Consider the following 16,968-nt stretch of genomic DNA (forward strand, 5'->3'; position numbering starts at 1 on the left):
AAAAAGGATATATTAAATGTAGAACTATGAAAATCAAAGAATAATACTGTACAGAATTCTTCAAATTTAATAGCTAGATCTGGAGATTTCCATGGTGAAGCCTTTTGCCTATGCCCCTGTGTATACACAGGTGCAGTTAACAAATTCAATTATCACAGAATTCTCTAATGCTGGAGCCTACAGCATAGTGTATCAAGACATACGATAGTGTGTCGTGCGGCCCAAGAAGCCGGCGCGCCACACCGTGAGTATATTGACAGGAAGAAAGAAAACGCGATTTTCACACCTTTGTAGCTCCGTGATCCTTCATCCGATTGGAACCAGTTTTGCTGCAGCGGTGCCCGCCAGGTAGGCCACTCCACATACCAAATTTGAAGAAAATCGCCTTAGCCATTTCCGAGATATGAGTGCCCAAAAGTTCGTTTTTATTTCTTCGTGTTCTTTTTTCTTCTTATTTGTCTTTTCGCACACTTTGAAAAATTGCTATAAAACACAAATACGTAATCCGATCGCCTTGACATTTGGCACACATGAAGGGAGTCCAACGAACAATCCTAGTATCAAATGTGGTGTAAATTCGGTGAATGGTTCAGGAGTTATGATCGCTTATTCGCGTGAAACAAGATCGATTTGTTGTCACGCCTACAGGGTAAACCGCTTCATGGAATGAGTTGATTATTATTATTATTATTATTATTGTTTACTGAGCAGTCAGCCCTGCTGGTGTGCTCAGGAATCACATAAACAAATACATTAGGTACAATAATATGATTGGATAATCGGTTTGTGGATAGATCAACCATTGTAGGAGTGCCTTTTGGTAGTTCGAAAACAATCGAAATTAACATCATGGAGATATGACATGAAACCGAAGGTGTGTAACAATTGCGCGATCGAGATTCGTGAATAAAAATACCAATAATTTTCACGCCTACCAGGCAAACCGCTTAGAGCAGTGAGCTGAAACTTGGAATGTAACTGGAATAGTCATCGTAGAAAGTCCTTGCAGTAGTACAGAACAATCGGTTTACAAATCACTGACTCATGATTCCAAAGCCAACTCCGTGTAGCAAATGCGAGATCGAGATACTCTAATAGAACAGTCACCCTAATAGAGCATTCACCTAGTTCATGACTTACTCCATTATAGATTGCAAGTTATGCTGTAGGGAGTTCAGCAGCAACCAGTTAATAATTTAGACAGTTCAGCTACAAGTAAGTCACCTTGCAGAGAGTTCAGCTACAAAGAAACCATCCTGTGGAGAGTTCAGCTACAAACAAATCACCCTGCAGAGAATTTGGCTACAAAGAAAACATCATGTAGAGAGTTCAGCTGCAAACATATCACCCTGTAGAGAGTTCAGCTATGAAAAGATCACCCTGTAGAGAGTTCAGCTAGATGAAGTCACCTTGTAGAGAGTTCAGCTACAAAGAAACCACCATGTAGAGAGTTCAGCTGCAAACAAATCACCCTGTAGAGAATTCAGCTACAAACAAATCGCCCTGTAGAGGGATCAGCTAGAAGAAGTTACCTTGTAGAGAGTTCAGGTACAAAGAAACCATCATGTAGAGAGTTCAGCTACAAAGAAACCACCATGTAGAAAGTTCAGCTGCAAACAAATCACCTGTAGAGAGTTCATGCAGCTAGAAACAAATCACCCTGTAGAGAGATCAGCTAGAAGAGGTCACCTTGTAGAGAGTTCAGCTACAAAGAAACTATCATGTAAAGAGTTCAGCTGCAAACAAATCACCCTGTAGAGAGATCAGCTAGAAGAAGTTACCTTGTAGATAGTTCAGCTACACAAACAAATCACCCTGTAGAGAGATCAGCTAGAAGAAGTTACCTTGTAGATAGTTCAGCTACAAACAATTCACCCTGTAGAAAGATCAGCTAGAAGAAGTCACCTGTAGAGTGTTCAGTTACAAAGAAACCACCATGTAGAGAGTTCTGTAATAAATACATGTATTATATATTATATATAATTTGTACATTTACTGATAAAATCAGAAATATTTAAAGTATTTAACATCTGCTTCATCTTTACTCCTTCCTGTGGTAAAGAAAAAAAGATAGGTTATACAAATACAAAAAGAAGTGAAATATAATCCAAAACAGCCAAGCTGTAAAAAAAGAGTGCGGCCCTGAGAAAGGCCATGGTGAAAAAAGATGTGAAATCCAAGGTGGCGGCCAAAAAATGGCTGTGATGGTAGGTTAATGGTAAAAATTTTAATAACGACAATTCAAGTGAATTTTGTGCCAAGACCAAGTGGCACAAAATTCACCTGAATTGTTGTTATTAAAATTTTTACCATTAACCTACCATCACAGCCATTTCTTGGCCGCCACCTTGGATTTCACATCTTTTTTCACCATGGCCTTCCTCAGGGCCGCACTCTTTTTTTACAGCTTGGATCAGATAAACAATAGCTATACAAATATACAGTAAGAACATTAATACCTTTTTGGCAGTTAACATCAGAATTGGTAGCATTCTGACTTGCATTATTAAAACAAAGACTACTGTTGTCAACTGCAGCTAGAACATAACCAACAGTGTACTGTAACAGCACATTCATCACAACAGTGTATTTAACAGTATATTCATAATGATCTCAACAGCAACCAACAGTACTTATGTGTAGATATATACAAATCCAGTTAACATTTGCATGTCTCACAGTAATGCACATACTAGAATCAAACACACGATAGTGTGGTGGGTGCAGGGAATTCTGGAATCACTAACGTTAATAACTCCATAATATTTATTGGATTCAAACAAAAACTGACACTGATAATTTACTTTTGTACTCCCTATATGCGTGCCAAATTTCAGTGTGACTGGATACTAGCATGCATGTTTGTGTTTTTGTACAGTGTGCAATAGATAAAAACTTTGATCACCAATATCTCAGAATGAGACTTGCGCCTACAGGTGCTTTATGCTACATAATTTTGAGAAGTATAGGTCACCAAGAATAAATCCAGAAATAAGGGAAGTTTGCAGGAATACTTGTGACTGGTTCTCAGAAAAGCGGTTTTATCGTCTGATTTGATTTTTCACCAAGAACACAAAGCTAACTATCAAATTTTATTATCAAAATCAGCTAGACTTGAGTGGTTTGCTTTTGCTGGCTGCTTTTTGCAAGCACAGTGGCGATCTGTTCCAGTGGTCTGGGGCCCTAATGGAGCCCTGGCCAGACTGAAGATGGCTGTATGTGGCTGTACAACTCCATGGTGTTGGATAAATACCTGTGCTGTAAATGTACTTTCATCTTAGCCAGTTTTGATACCTGAATGCCCCATAACTTGGCATTAATCATCCATACGTTAATTTTTTAATGCAGCCCCTTGCCCTCCTCTGGCCTCCACATCCCGCCCTTTTTGGAGCTCACCTGTTACAGTCAACCCTGGTTTAAAAACTATCTAAATGGCAGGAAACTTAGTTAGCTGTTGGCTTATTGTACAGTGGATGCTCTGGAGGGTAAGGAATTGGTGTAAATTGCATGAAAAATTGGTACATGTAGCTTTATCCATTGGCGAGCTACAACACACTGAATATTTAAAACTGGCATTTCATTTCTCGATACTTTTAAATAGGTGATAAGACTGGTTTTCCTAACAATTTCAGAATAATTGGTCAAATTAAGTTGCACATCTCTTTTTAATTGTGATCCAGTCTGGCAAAACAGGTCTTATCACCCATGTCAGCATATTCGATTTTTCACCAAGAACACAAAGCTACATGAATAAACTATCTAATTTCACAATCAATTATACTTGAGTGGTTTGATTTTGCTGGCTGCTTTTCCCAAGCCTAGTGACGATCCGTACATGCGGTGTGGGGCATTAATGGAGCTCTGGTCAACTGAGGGTGGCTGTATGTGGATTTACAGCTCCGTGGTGTTGAATAAAGACCTATGCTGTAAATTTCCTTTCATTTAAGCCAGTTTTGAGACCTAAATGGCCCATAACGTGGTCTAATCCATCCCTATGCCTTCCTTTTCAATTTTTAAAACAGCCCCTTGCCCTTCTTCTGGGGCCCCGCCTCCCTCCCCTTTTGGAGCTCGCCTGATACAGCCAACCTCGGTTTAAAAACTATTTAAAATGGCGGGAAACTTAGCTGCTGGTTACTTGAACAGTGGATGCAAGGAATTGGTATAAAACGTGTGAAAATTTGGTAAACGTAGCTTCAACCATTGGCATGCTACAACACACTAAATACTTAAAACTGGCATTTCTTGATACTTTTAAAAAGGCAATAAGACCCCTTTTCCCAGAGCCCAGAGATTTTGAGTGGTCAGGCCATCCATGGACTGCAATGCATGGAGATCATAGTCACGCACACTACTTTTTATTGATCTGATATATGTGATTATCTGCTTACACTGATGTGATACTCAACTGCAAGCTAGGGGGTCTCAAGGCATGCTCCCCCAGGTAAAATATATGCTCTGAAATGGCACCTGAGGCTATTTTACATACAAAGTCTACAGTACCAATTGATTCAATTTCACTGCAACTGTTGAAAAGTAAAAATTGAAGACAACATAAATTAGACCAAGCAGTGTAATAATTAGAACAGTGGCTATATTCTATGTTGAATACCCCATTAGGATATAGAGATGATTTTTCTATTAGAGTATAATATTATTGTGATGGCTGCTCTATCAATCTATTTACAAGTTCATGCAAATAGCTGAAAAGTGGTCCGGCCAATGCCGGACAAGCCAGACTGTGGGCTCCGACCCTGCAACACTACTGTAGAATCTCTTCAATCAAATAAAAAAGTATGGGAGCTGTGCATGTGTGAATATCACATAAATGTTTTTCCACACACTGGTGTGGTACTGTACATTGGTTTTCCTTAGTTGCACGATCCACTACCATACGTCTTGATAGACAATGTATAAATCATCTATACATCAACATATTGCATATTGTGTGTATACCAGTGACGCATGAGAGACAAGTGTGTATTTTACAAGAAGCACGAGTTTTCATGCATTTGTACTTCTGCTCCCAAGACACTAGCAAATGTTAGCTGACTCTGCTAATTTAAAGACTGAGTTGTTCAACAGTCAGTGATACACACAATGCATCACTGGTATACACACAATAATTATGTTGATCATCACAATATGTCATAGTTAATCTTTACATATATGCACAGGTCTGTACAAACATACCTGGTGTACAAGTAGTTTCACCTACCCACTTAACATGTTCCCATCCAAATCCCGCACCAAACAGTTCACATGTGTAGTAACCTCCTACTCCATTGTAGCCATAACGACACTCAGTTGCACATCCCAGCTGGTAATTTGGTACACATGATGTCTCAAACATTTCAATTTCACTATTGGGTGGTGAACTGGGACATTTCCGAGGTACACATACTGGATTACCTCCACTCCAACTGCCATTACCCAAACAAACTTTTTTATAATAATCATCATAAGGACCTCCAGCTACATAGCCTTGATTACATCTGAAAGCACAGTGTTCCTTGTATACATTGTAATCACAGTGACTTGTTCCATTTATTATTGTGGTGTTACAATGGACTGTATAGGAAAAGAATACATTATTACAATCTGTGTCAAACTCTTTTCTGAATGAGCAAAGCAATTTAATAAGTACCTGAGTATGCACTTTAGCTACTATTAATAGTAACTAACATATGTGACCAGATTTGTGAAAAGGTACCTTTTTCACACAGACAATTTGATGCATTTTTGAACTCTGAAGCTACATAACTTTTGTTCATTGTCTGAAATTTTCCATGAGTGTAGCTAACAGTATCTGGCTGTATTTTGATACTAAGGGCACATTAATCAGTAAAAAGGAGTCAAGTATTACATCATTTTGTTTGCTAGTACAAAAAATGTGTGGAAAAGGTACTATTTCACTTTGTAAATAGTATGATTCCTATCATGCACAAAACAAATTGGGTATCATCTTTATAAAACACACACTAGGTACATAGACACCACTATAAGCACATATGATAGCTGCTTGAGCTGGATGTAAAATAAAAAAGCGAATACATAATGCAGAAATTTTTTCCTTGCTTCAAACTATGCCTACACGATTAGACTAGCTGCTTTTCAGGTATAAGTTATATAAGCCATACATACTTTGTGCTTATTTAAGAGTGCCTATGAAAAACTATTATGCAAAATACCTTATCAACCTATTTAGAATCCTTGGTATTCACAAGCAGAACCCTTCAGGTCATAATATTTATTGGCATAAGTAATTGGGAACTGTCATCCACTAGGGACTGTAAGCCATTATAATAGGAAAGACACACTGCACATTTGCATACTTACACAAATATAAACAAACCTATCTGACACATCAAATGTGGTTGTGCATCATCATCTGGTACCCACTCAAGTACTCCTGAGGTATTGGTCACATTACACAAGTAAGTGATACTATTTCCAGTATATCCATAATCACAAGATACATTACATGTTGACTGATATTCTAGACCACATCCTGCTAGGATTGTAATATGCTCAACTACTTGTGAATATTTGTCAGTTCTCAATGTTGTTATGTGATTAGGACAACTATTCCTCCTACAAGTTGGATTTCCTCCACTCCAGTTTCCACTACTCTCACATACTCCATTGGTGACATTTCCATACAACAAGTATCCAGTATTACATGTGAAAGTGCAGTTGTCCCCTACCAGACCAGCTGTCTGTACTAATCTACTACCACAGTCAACATGTCCATTGTGTGGAGCTAAACAGCCTAAACACAATAGTTGTTTGAATATATGAAAACTGTATGTGTATACACTGGCAACTAGTCAGTATTAGGATACATTTCTGTTTTCAAAAGTAAACTAACTCAGACAGCCATGCAGTTGTGCACTTGTGTGTATGTACCAGCTTGTATGTGTGTATGTACCAGCTTGTATGTGTGCATGTATTCTCTAATAGAGCAGCCAAAACAACCCTGATATGTGGTGTTAATAGTCTTAATATAATGATCCAAAATAAAACTATGATATTGGCATTGATTTTTCTGACCTTTTTACAATCTCCTCAGTCACTTCTACTAGAGGCCACATGTACAAGCTATACAAGCCCCATGCTACCACCAGGGCAAGATGTCACTTTTTTCAGTAAGAGCAGTAAATTCTTGGAACTGTTTACCAGATTATGTAGTTACGGCACAGTCTCTAAATGTATTTAAGAACCAGCTTGATGATTTCTTCTCAGATCAAATGACTCAAATTGATTTTTAATTATATTGTACTAACTTTAGTCTTAAGTTAACCTTTTTTTTGTAATGATAAGGTATCACAGGCTTTTGCCTTCTTTCCTTTTACACATAATTATACAACTAAATAGTAAGAATAATACGAAATGCAGTTAAAATTACATCATTAATAATGAATGAATAAATAATAAATAATGTTTGAGAAAACTATGAAGCCTAGAGACATGAACTAAGCGGGGATAGATTCGCCTGTGAATGAAGGCACAACCGTATAATAAGTACGCCTGTTCGTGCTGATGACTTTACCGTACGTGTAATTCTATATAACGCCCGGCACCACACCCTTGTTTAATTACAGATTGCTCGAACGAGAAGATTAGTAAACGTCCGCGGAGAGGCCAGGCGCCACTTTACTGGTAAGCAACAACATTACAAGTATGTTTAAATGTTTGTAACTGTGTATTTTGTGTGCAGGATATGCACTCCAGGCGTCATGCAGTGAACGACCAGCTGATGACCAGTTGGGATACCAGCTGATGCACTCATAAACAACCAGCTGGAACAGCAAAGTAATGAGTAACGTAATACTTGTACCGGTAGTTGTATTATAGGTCTACATCTTCATCCTTCATCTGGCTTGCTAGTGGCTGGAATTATTTTCATTATACCGGCACCTTCATCTGGCTTGCTGGCGGCTGGAATTATTTTCCACTCGGCTTAACTACTAGTCTACTGTGAGTCTGTAATAGCTAAACAAGAAGCCGATGCAGTGCTGCATATACAACAATGTATAACTATCTCCTGTATGTTGTGCATGGCTGTATGCATAATATTATAGACTGTGATCACTGTGCCAATGCCACACCGCTGATATACAGGTACATCACCAGTGGCCTCTAGTTACAACAGAGTCTGTTGTGCCATACTGGCTTGATTGGGATCAATTGCCAATTGTGCCTTCATCATATCCCTTAGTCTGCATAGCCTCACCTCACTGCTGAGTCATCTTCAGAGACACGTCACACCTACAATATATAGTTACTTTCAATATAGCTAACTTAACTTGGTTTTTTGTATAGGTTGTGTTTTAGTATTGTGGTTTTCTGATGCCAGTTAAACTCCCTTGCCTGTGTACGTATGCATATGTATCATTTCCACAGGTACATGCACACTGCTCTGAGTGTTTCCTATGGCACTGTTTATACTTGCCCAATGGGTAGGTTGCAACGTTGGTGTATGTACTTGGTTGTATGTGACGCGGTCCTAGTAGTAATAATAATAATAATAAAACACTTCTTTAAAAAGATATATTAAATGTAGAACTATGGAAATCAAAGACAGAATTCTTCAAATTTAATAGCTAGATCAGGAGATTTCCATGGTGAAGCTTTTGGCTATGACCCTGCATGTATATACACAGGTGCAGTTAACAAATCAAGACACACGGTAGTGTGTCGTGCGGCCCAAGAAGCCGGCGCGCCACACCGTGAGTATATTTACAGGAAGAAAGAAAATGCGATTTTCACACCTTTGTAGCTCCATGATCCCTTATTCAATTGGAACCAGTTTCACTATAGAGGTGCCCGCCAGGTAGGCCACGCCACATACCAAATTTGAAGGAAATCTCCCTAGCCATTTCTGAGATATGAGTGGCCAAAGTTTTGTTTTAATTTCTTGGTTTTTTTTTTCTTTGCCATAGGGGGGCTACGGGGGCTTCGATTTCTTTTCACACACTTTGCAAAAATTGCTATAAAACACAAACTTGTAACTCCATTGTATTGATATTTGGCACAAGTAAAGAGCATAAAGGTACATTCGCGTACCAAGTTTGCTATGAATCTGATAAATATCCAAGGAGTTATGAGCATTTATCCATGTAAAAAAAGATGAAACTTTTGTCACGGCTACAGGGTAAACCGAGTAGAGGAATAACTTGAAAATTCGTGTGTACATAGGCTGATCATCATAGGAGTGCCTTTTGGTGGTTAGAAGAGCAACAGACTTACAGCTACAAAGTTATAAAGCAAAAACCGAGCAAGTGTAAAATCAATAGAGCAGTCACTGGGGGGCAAAAAAAGGTGCATAAAAAAGTCCAAAAAAATGAACTGATCATGACCAGAGTTCGAACCAAGGACCTCCATACCTAACACCTGCATCCTTAACCACTGAACCACTGCTATCTCGGCTGATCACTTCACTTAATTTCCACCTTATAAATGAAAATTCTAGCTTAATAAGTAAAACTAATCTACCAATAGAAAATCTGGATTGTTCTAGAACATTCTATGTGTGTTCTATTAGATGATTTCAGCAAAAGCAAAAACGTGTGCTCTATTAGAGCATTAGCACCATACTATTGTTGCAACACTTTGAGGCTCAATCTAGTAGCTATTTCATCAAATCAGAGCCATTTTCATATCAATCAGTGGTATATTTGTAGTATTAACTTAGTTTCGCTCCCAGGCAGTCTGCAAGCAGACTAGTATGACTGACTTGTGCCAATCATCATCATCATAATCATCATAATAAGTGCTATGCTAGCAAAACTTGTGATACAACAGCCTGGAAATCATATCCCAGTAAAAAGGTGCAGGATTTGGTTTTTGAAAATACAAAAAGAAGTGAAATCCACTCAAAAAACAGCCAAGTATAAAAAAAGAGTGTGACCCTCAAAAGCCTGGATGAAAAAAGTTGTAAAATCAAAGGTGGCGGCCAAGAAATAACTGCAATGATGTTAACACTAAAAAATTTTAATAATGGCTGTGTGCATTGTTAAAATGTATTAGCATTAACATCATTGCAGCCATTTCTTGGCCGCCACCTTTGATTTCACAACTTTTTCACCCAGGCTTTTGAGGGCCGCACTCTTGCAGCGTGGCTGTTTTTGAGTGGTTCAATTATCACAAAATTCTCTAGTGCTGGAGCCTACAGTATAGTGTATATACAATAGCTACACAAATATACAGTAAGAACATTAATACCTTTTTGGCAGTTAATATTAGAATCAGTAGCATTTTGACTTTCATTATTAAAACACAGACTACTGTTGTCAACTTCAGCTAGAACAAAACCAACAGTGTACTGTAACAGCATATTCATCACAACAGTGGCAGTATATTCATAATGATCTCAACAGCAACCAACAGTACGTATGAGTAGATATATACAAATCCAGATAAACATTTGCATGTCTCACAGTAATGCACATACTAGAATCAATCAAACACACAATAGTGTGGTAGGTGTAGGGAATTCTGGAATTGCTAACATTAATAACTCCATAATATTTACTGGATTCACACAAAAATTGACACTATAATTTCCTTTTGCACTCCCTACATGGGTGATGAATCTCAGTGTGACTGGATACTAGCATGCATGTTTGTGTTTTGTACAGTGTGCAATAGATAAAAATATTGGTCACCGATATATCAAAAATAGGCTTGCACCTACAAGTGTTTTACTTTTGAGAAGTATAGGTCACCAAGAATAATTCCAGAAATACGGGGAGTTTGTAGGAATAATTGTGACTGGGTCTGAGAAAACTGGTCTTATCATCCATGACAGCAGATTAGATTTTTCACCAAGAACACAAAGCTTCTACCAAATTTTATTATCTAGACTTGAGTGGTATGCTTTTGCTGGCTGCTTTTCACAAGCACTGTGGCAATCTGTTCCAGTGGTCTGGGGTCCTAATGGAGCTATGGCCAGCCTGGGGATGGCCATATGTGGCTGTACAGCTCTGTGGTATTGAATAAAGACCTGTGTTGTAAATGTACTTTCATCTTTGCCAGTTTTGATACCTGAATTGCCCATAGCTTGGCATAATTCATCCATACGCCTTCCTCTTTAATTTTTAAGCAGCCCCATGTCCTCCTCCAGCCTCAACCTCCCACCGAGCTCACCTGTTACAGTCAACTCTGGTTTAAAAATTATCTAAATGGCAGGAAACTTAGCTGTTGGCTACTTGCACAGTGGATGCTCTGGAGGGTAAGGAATTGGTGTAAAATGTGTGAAAATTTGGGTACATGTAGCTTCATCCATTGGTGAACTACAACACACTGAATATTTAAAACTGGCATTTCATTTCTCGATACTTTTAAATAGGTGATAAGACCAGTTTTCCCAGACTGGATCACAATTTCAGAATAATTAGTGAAATTAAGCTGCACATCTCTTTTTAATCGGTTAAACAAAGAGTTGAGCCACTAAGATAGGAATTATTTATACATGACTACCTCTTAAAGATTGATATACACTACTAGAACATTCAAATAATAGAGCAAACATATTATTTCATGATGTCATCCTGGATTAAAAATAATTACCTCTCATTTTGAAAGCACTTGTTTATCTTATGTCACTGAATTTTCTCCAAGCCTCTTAACACATCAAGATACATACAGTTTTAAATGTCTTGGTCTACTTATAGAATATACATGTATCCATAACATACAGTAGCTAAACACTAAAATTTTTTATCATGACTTGAGATTTTTCACTGCAAGATGTTTGCATAATTTCACCAGAATAAATTTATAGGCATAAATGAAGCATTCCAGCTTCGTAGTTATACCAGAGGTAGTTAGATAAAACTACAATGACTTAGCTATAACATTCGTGGGTATAAGTAAAAGAATAATAATATGGGGATGATAGGTTAGATATATGAGAATAACAACAGGAGGGAAGTGCTGGAAGGAATAATTGGGTATATTTTCAAGCATAATAGGGTCAAGCCTATACTTAAGAATGGCTGGATAGATTTTATTCAATTTTTGTGTATGGACTGCTCTACACTGTACCTACCTACAAGGGCGAAGCCCAGAGATTTTGAGTGATCAGGCCATCCATGGACTGCAATGCATGGAGATCATAGTCATTTTATTGATCCTGATATGATGTTTTATTCAGAGATTATCTGCTTACACTGATGTGATACTCAACTGCATGTGCTAAGCACATGCAGTATGTGTTGGCATGCCAAGCTAGGGGGTCTCAAGGCATCCTTCCCCAGGGAAATTATTGAAAATAGATGTTCTGAAATTTCACATACAAAGTCTACAGTACCAATTGATTCAATTTCACTGCAACTTTTGAAAAGTAAAAATTGAAGACAACGTAAATGTACTTAGAAAATTTTATGTAATATTTTCTTTGATGTCTGAGGTTACTAAATTCAATAGAAACCCATGGCAGAGTTACTAAATAGTTAGTAGCCTGTGGTTTCACCAGTGGTTGTTTAATACATTCATCAAATGAAATTGACAAACCCAAAAGCAAAATGTCCTTACTGTTAGCTTACTTTCTGGATAAGACAGGCATCATTAGCATTCAGCTAGGCATTCAATACCAATGTCCGGCATGGTGTGGTGCTGACACAGCAAACTTGAAGGATAAATCTCGATGCTAGCACTCACAATTAGCTTCTTAATAGCTTACCTTCTGGACAAGACAAGTGTCTTTCTAGCCCAGCATAGTAACTACTCGATACTGGCACTATATAGTCATGCAACAATTATGAACATCACGCTGGTGCAGTGGCACCGCCCGAGTGGCACCGCCCGAGTGGCACTCACACATCTCAACTCAACTTAAGGATAAATCCCAATGCTAGCAACGTGACTGCACAGTGTGCTCTTTCTTAACCTAGGAAAGTTTCTAAATAACTTAGAATGGGTCAACATTGATTTCTATGCTATTTAGAGCCCCAAGGATGATGTGGGCAAGGCTACCCAGAAACTTAATTATCGAGGCAGCAATACTTAGACAACGCAGTGTAATAATTAGAACAGTGGCTATAGTCTATATTGAATACCCCATTAGGGTATCGAGATGATTTTTCTATTAGAGTATAATATTATTGTGATTACTACTCTATCAATCTATTTACAAGCTCATGCAAGTAGCTGAAAAGTGATCCAGCCAATTCCGGACCAACCAGACCAACTCTACCTACCTAGCAGCGCTACTGTAGAATCTCTTCATTCAAGTACATAAACTTGAAAATATTCAAAGAGCAGCAAGATGGGTATTGAAAGATTACAGTAGATACAGTTCAGTTACTTCCATGCTCCAACATTTCTCCTGGCCTGAACTTAAAACTTGACGTAAAATATCCAGACTGCAGACATTTTACAAAGCACTTCACAACCAAATTCCCTTTTCTATTCCATCTAATTATCTTCCAATGACCAGAGAAACCAGGCAATATCATCAGTACCATTTCATACTCCCTACAACATCTACTACAGCTTACCAAAAAAGCTTTTTCTCCAGAACAGCTCAAGACTGGAACCCGTTTCCACAATTCCTAATTGATTTAAATGACTCTGACTCTTTCTCAGTTAACGTTTCTAATTATTGTAGTGATGTACAAGTGTGATTTTTTTTCCTGAGCACATCAGCAGTGCTGGCTGCTCAGTAATAATAAATTTAATTAATTAATTAATTAAGTAAAGAAGAATGGGAGCTGTGCATGTGTGAATATCACAATTAACACACTGGTGTGATGCAATGGTTTCTTTAGTAGCATGATCCACTACCATATGTCTTGATATACAATGTATGAATCATCAATACATCAACATGGTTTACCCATACATGCATGCATACATACCTGGTGTACAAGTAGTTTCTCCTACCCACTTAACATGTTCCCATCCAAATCCCGCACCAAACAGTTCACATGTGTAGTAACCTCCTACTCCATTGTAGCCATAACGACACTCAGTTGCACATCCCAGCTGGTAATTTGGTACACATGATGTCTCAAACATTTCAATTTCACTATTGGGTGGTGAACTGGGACATTTCCGAGGTACACATACTGGATTACCTCCACTCCAACTGCCATTACCCAAACAAACTTTTTTATAATAATCATCAAAAGGACCTCCAGCTACATAGCCTTGATTACATCTGAAAGCACAGTGTTCCTTGTATACATTGTAATCACAGTGACTTGTTCCATTTATTAATGTGGTGTTACAATGGACTGTATAGGAAAAGAATACATTATTACAATCTGTGTCAAACTCTTTTCTGAATGAGCAAAGCAAGCTAATAAGTACCTGAGTATGCACTTTAGCTATTATAGCAACTAGCATATGTGACCAGATTTGTGAAAAGGTACCTTTTTCACACAGACAATTTGATGCATTTTTGAACTCTGAAGCTACATAACTTTTGTTCATTGTCTGAAATTTTCCATGAGTGTAGCTAACAGTATCTGGCTGTATTTTGATACTAAGGGCACATTAATCAGTAAGAAGGAGTCAAGTATTACATCATTTTGTTTGCTAGTACAAAAAATGTGTGGAAAAGGTACTATTTCACTTTGTAAATAGTATGATTCCTATCATGCACAAAACAAATTGGGTCTTTATAAAATACACACTAGGTACATAGACAACACTATAAGCACATATGATAGCTGCTTGAGCTGGATGTAAAATAAAAAAAAGTGAATACATAATGAAGAAATTTTTCCTTGCTTCAAATATGTGAGTGTTAATCGGATGGCTGCAGGTTCGAGGCTGCCCAGGTCCAGTCATGGATTTTTTCTTCTTTCTCCTACTTTTCAAACATACTTAGTGAAGTTAATATAAACATCTTAGGCCTTTGTAAGGCCTTCTGGTATACAGGCTCTGTCTTTACCAAATACTTTAATCATAATCAATCATAATCATAATATGCCTACACGATTAGACTAGCTGCTTTTCAGGTATAAGTTATATAAGCCATGCATACATACTTTGTGCTTATTTAAGAGTGCCTATGAAAAACTATTATGCAAAATACCTTATCAACCTATTTAGAATCCTTGGTATTCACAAGCAGAACCCTTCAGGTCATAATATTTATTGGCATACGTAATTGGGAACTGTCATCCACTAGGGACTGTAAGCCATTATAATAGGAAAGACACACTGCACATTTGCATACTTACACAAATATAAACAAACCTATCTGACACATCAAATGTGGTTGTGCATCATCATCTGGTACCCACTCAAGTACTCCTGAAGTGTTGGTCACATTACACAAGTAAATGATACTATTTCCAGTATATCCATAATCACAAGATACATTACATGTTGACTGATATTCTAGACCACATCCTGCTAGGATTGTAGTATGCTCAACTACTTGTGAATATTTGTCAGTTCTCAATGTTGTTATGTGATTAGGACAACTATTTCTCCTACAAATTGGATTTCCTCCACTCCAGTTTCCGCTACTCTCACATGTTCCATTAGTGACATTTCCATACAACAAGTAGCCAGTATTACATGTGAAAGTGCAGTTGTCCCCTACCAGACCAGCTGTCTGTACTAATCCACTACCACAATCAGCATCTCCATTGTGTGGAGCTAAACAGACTAAAAAATAACAACATGAAAACATATTGAATAATTATAACAAATACAAACTAAGGTACCTAACTAAGTTTTAAAAGCAATGAACACTTTAAACACCAGTGTAAATCACTTCAGTATACAGTACACATTAATGTACCTCTTTTGCAAGGGTTAGTGACACTCCAGCTTCCATTACTCAAGCAAACACTACCATTGTGATTGGCTAAAACATAGCCCTCATCACACATGAACATACAAGTGTCTCCCTCATAACCTGATCCAATTATCCCAGAAGAACATGACAGTATGTCTCCATTGGCTGGCTTTACTAAACCATCACAATGAATTTCTATATAGCCAAAAAATTAATAAATACATGTTATGCATTATACAAATATATACAAATATACCTACTGTACATATTGTAGATTACGTGTATATAACAAAACCATATGAATGACAATGCAAATTCTATGCTGTTGGGTAGAGCTGGTGTAATCTAAAAACCCACATTAAAAATATTATTTATTGGTTTTAAGTTTGACTTTAGTTTACAGCTGTATGCTAAGAAATGCTAAGGTTAATTCCCAATGAAAAAATTGACTTTCACTAAATAATTTCTTTACCACTGCCGTGTGTTTATCTCACTTCCTTGATGCTTGAACCACTATAAAACCAGAGGCGCAATCGTTTTAGTTTGAGAAATAACCACCATAATTTTTGGCGTGTAGCAAAATTTGTATTAAAAAATGTGGTATTGTAAACGGACAGATCAAATGTTCTCATCAGCTAAATGTTAACTGGGATTGCTGTGCTCAACAAATGTGCATAGTGGTGGGTAAACGTCTAGCTGGATACGCTGCACAGGGTTGCTTTAATTGGTAAAAATCCAAATAATTTATGTTTTGGTTGCCAAAACAAGCCAGCTCTTCCTCACAGTGTGATGATGAAAATGGATGTTCACTCAATCTGTACTTCAAGTTTGAGTGACTGTTTGTTAACTGGCTCAGCCATTATAGTGGTGATGAAATTGTCACGTTGATAAATCTACAAATTTATGTTTGGGCTGCCGCACCATCTGGAAGAAAATAACCATGTCTTCCTCCCAGCATGGTGATGAAGGTGGATGCTCACTCAGTTTGTATTGCAAGTTTGAAATGAATCTGAGATTGTATGCTATCTAGCTGGTGGCGATGAAATTGTCACGTCAATATAAATATGATTGAGCTGTCATGCCATCTGAGAATAGAATAGCTAACCCTTCCTCATAGCATAGTGATTAGGGTGATGTTCACTTAATCTGTATTGCAAGTTTGAAATGAATCTGAAATTGTTTGCTATGAGGCTGGTGGTAATGAAATT

The 16,968-nt window shown here is 37.6% G+C and overlaps 1 protein-coding gene across 6 annotated transcripts in view; it reads right to left on the reverse strand.

The window, feature by feature from the left end:
* Positions 1 to 16,968, reverse strand: part of LOC136254376 (sushi, von Willebrand factor type A, EGF and pentraxin domain-containing protein 1-like) — a 35,012-nt gene that overhangs the window by 8,214 nt on the left and 9,830 nt on the right. For 3 of the 6 annotated variants that reach the window (XM_066047057.1, XM_066047060.1, XM_066047063.1), the window contains 7 exons: positions 15,764 to 15,955; positions 15,211 to 15,627; positions 13,863 to 14,240; positions 10,225 to 10,302; positions 6,353 to 6,769; positions 5,191 to 5,568; positions 2,460 to 2,537 (listed from right to left, as the gene is read on the reverse strand). In XM_066047057.1, coding sequence (XP_065903129.1) covers positions 2,460 to 2,537; positions 5,191 to 5,568; positions 6,353 to 6,769; positions 10,225 to 10,302; positions 13,863 to 14,240; positions 15,211 to 15,627; positions 15,764 to 15,955 — 1,938 coding nt within the window. The remainder of the gene's footprint in view (positions 1 to 2,459; positions 2,538 to 5,190; positions 5,569 to 6,352; positions 6,770 to 10,224; positions 10,303 to 13,862; positions 14,241 to 15,210; positions 15,628 to 15,763; positions 15,956 to 16,968) is intronic. The other 3 variants (XM_066047059.1, XM_066047058.1, XM_066047061.1) reach the window with 3 other exon arrangements.

The sequence above is a fragment of the Dysidea avara genome, chromosome 4, assembly GCF_963678975.1.
Source record: "Dysidea avara chromosome 4, odDysAvar1.4, whole genome shotgun sequence".
NCBI lineage: Eukaryota > Metazoa > Porifera > Demospongiae > Dictyoceratida > Dysideidae > Dysidea > Dysidea avara.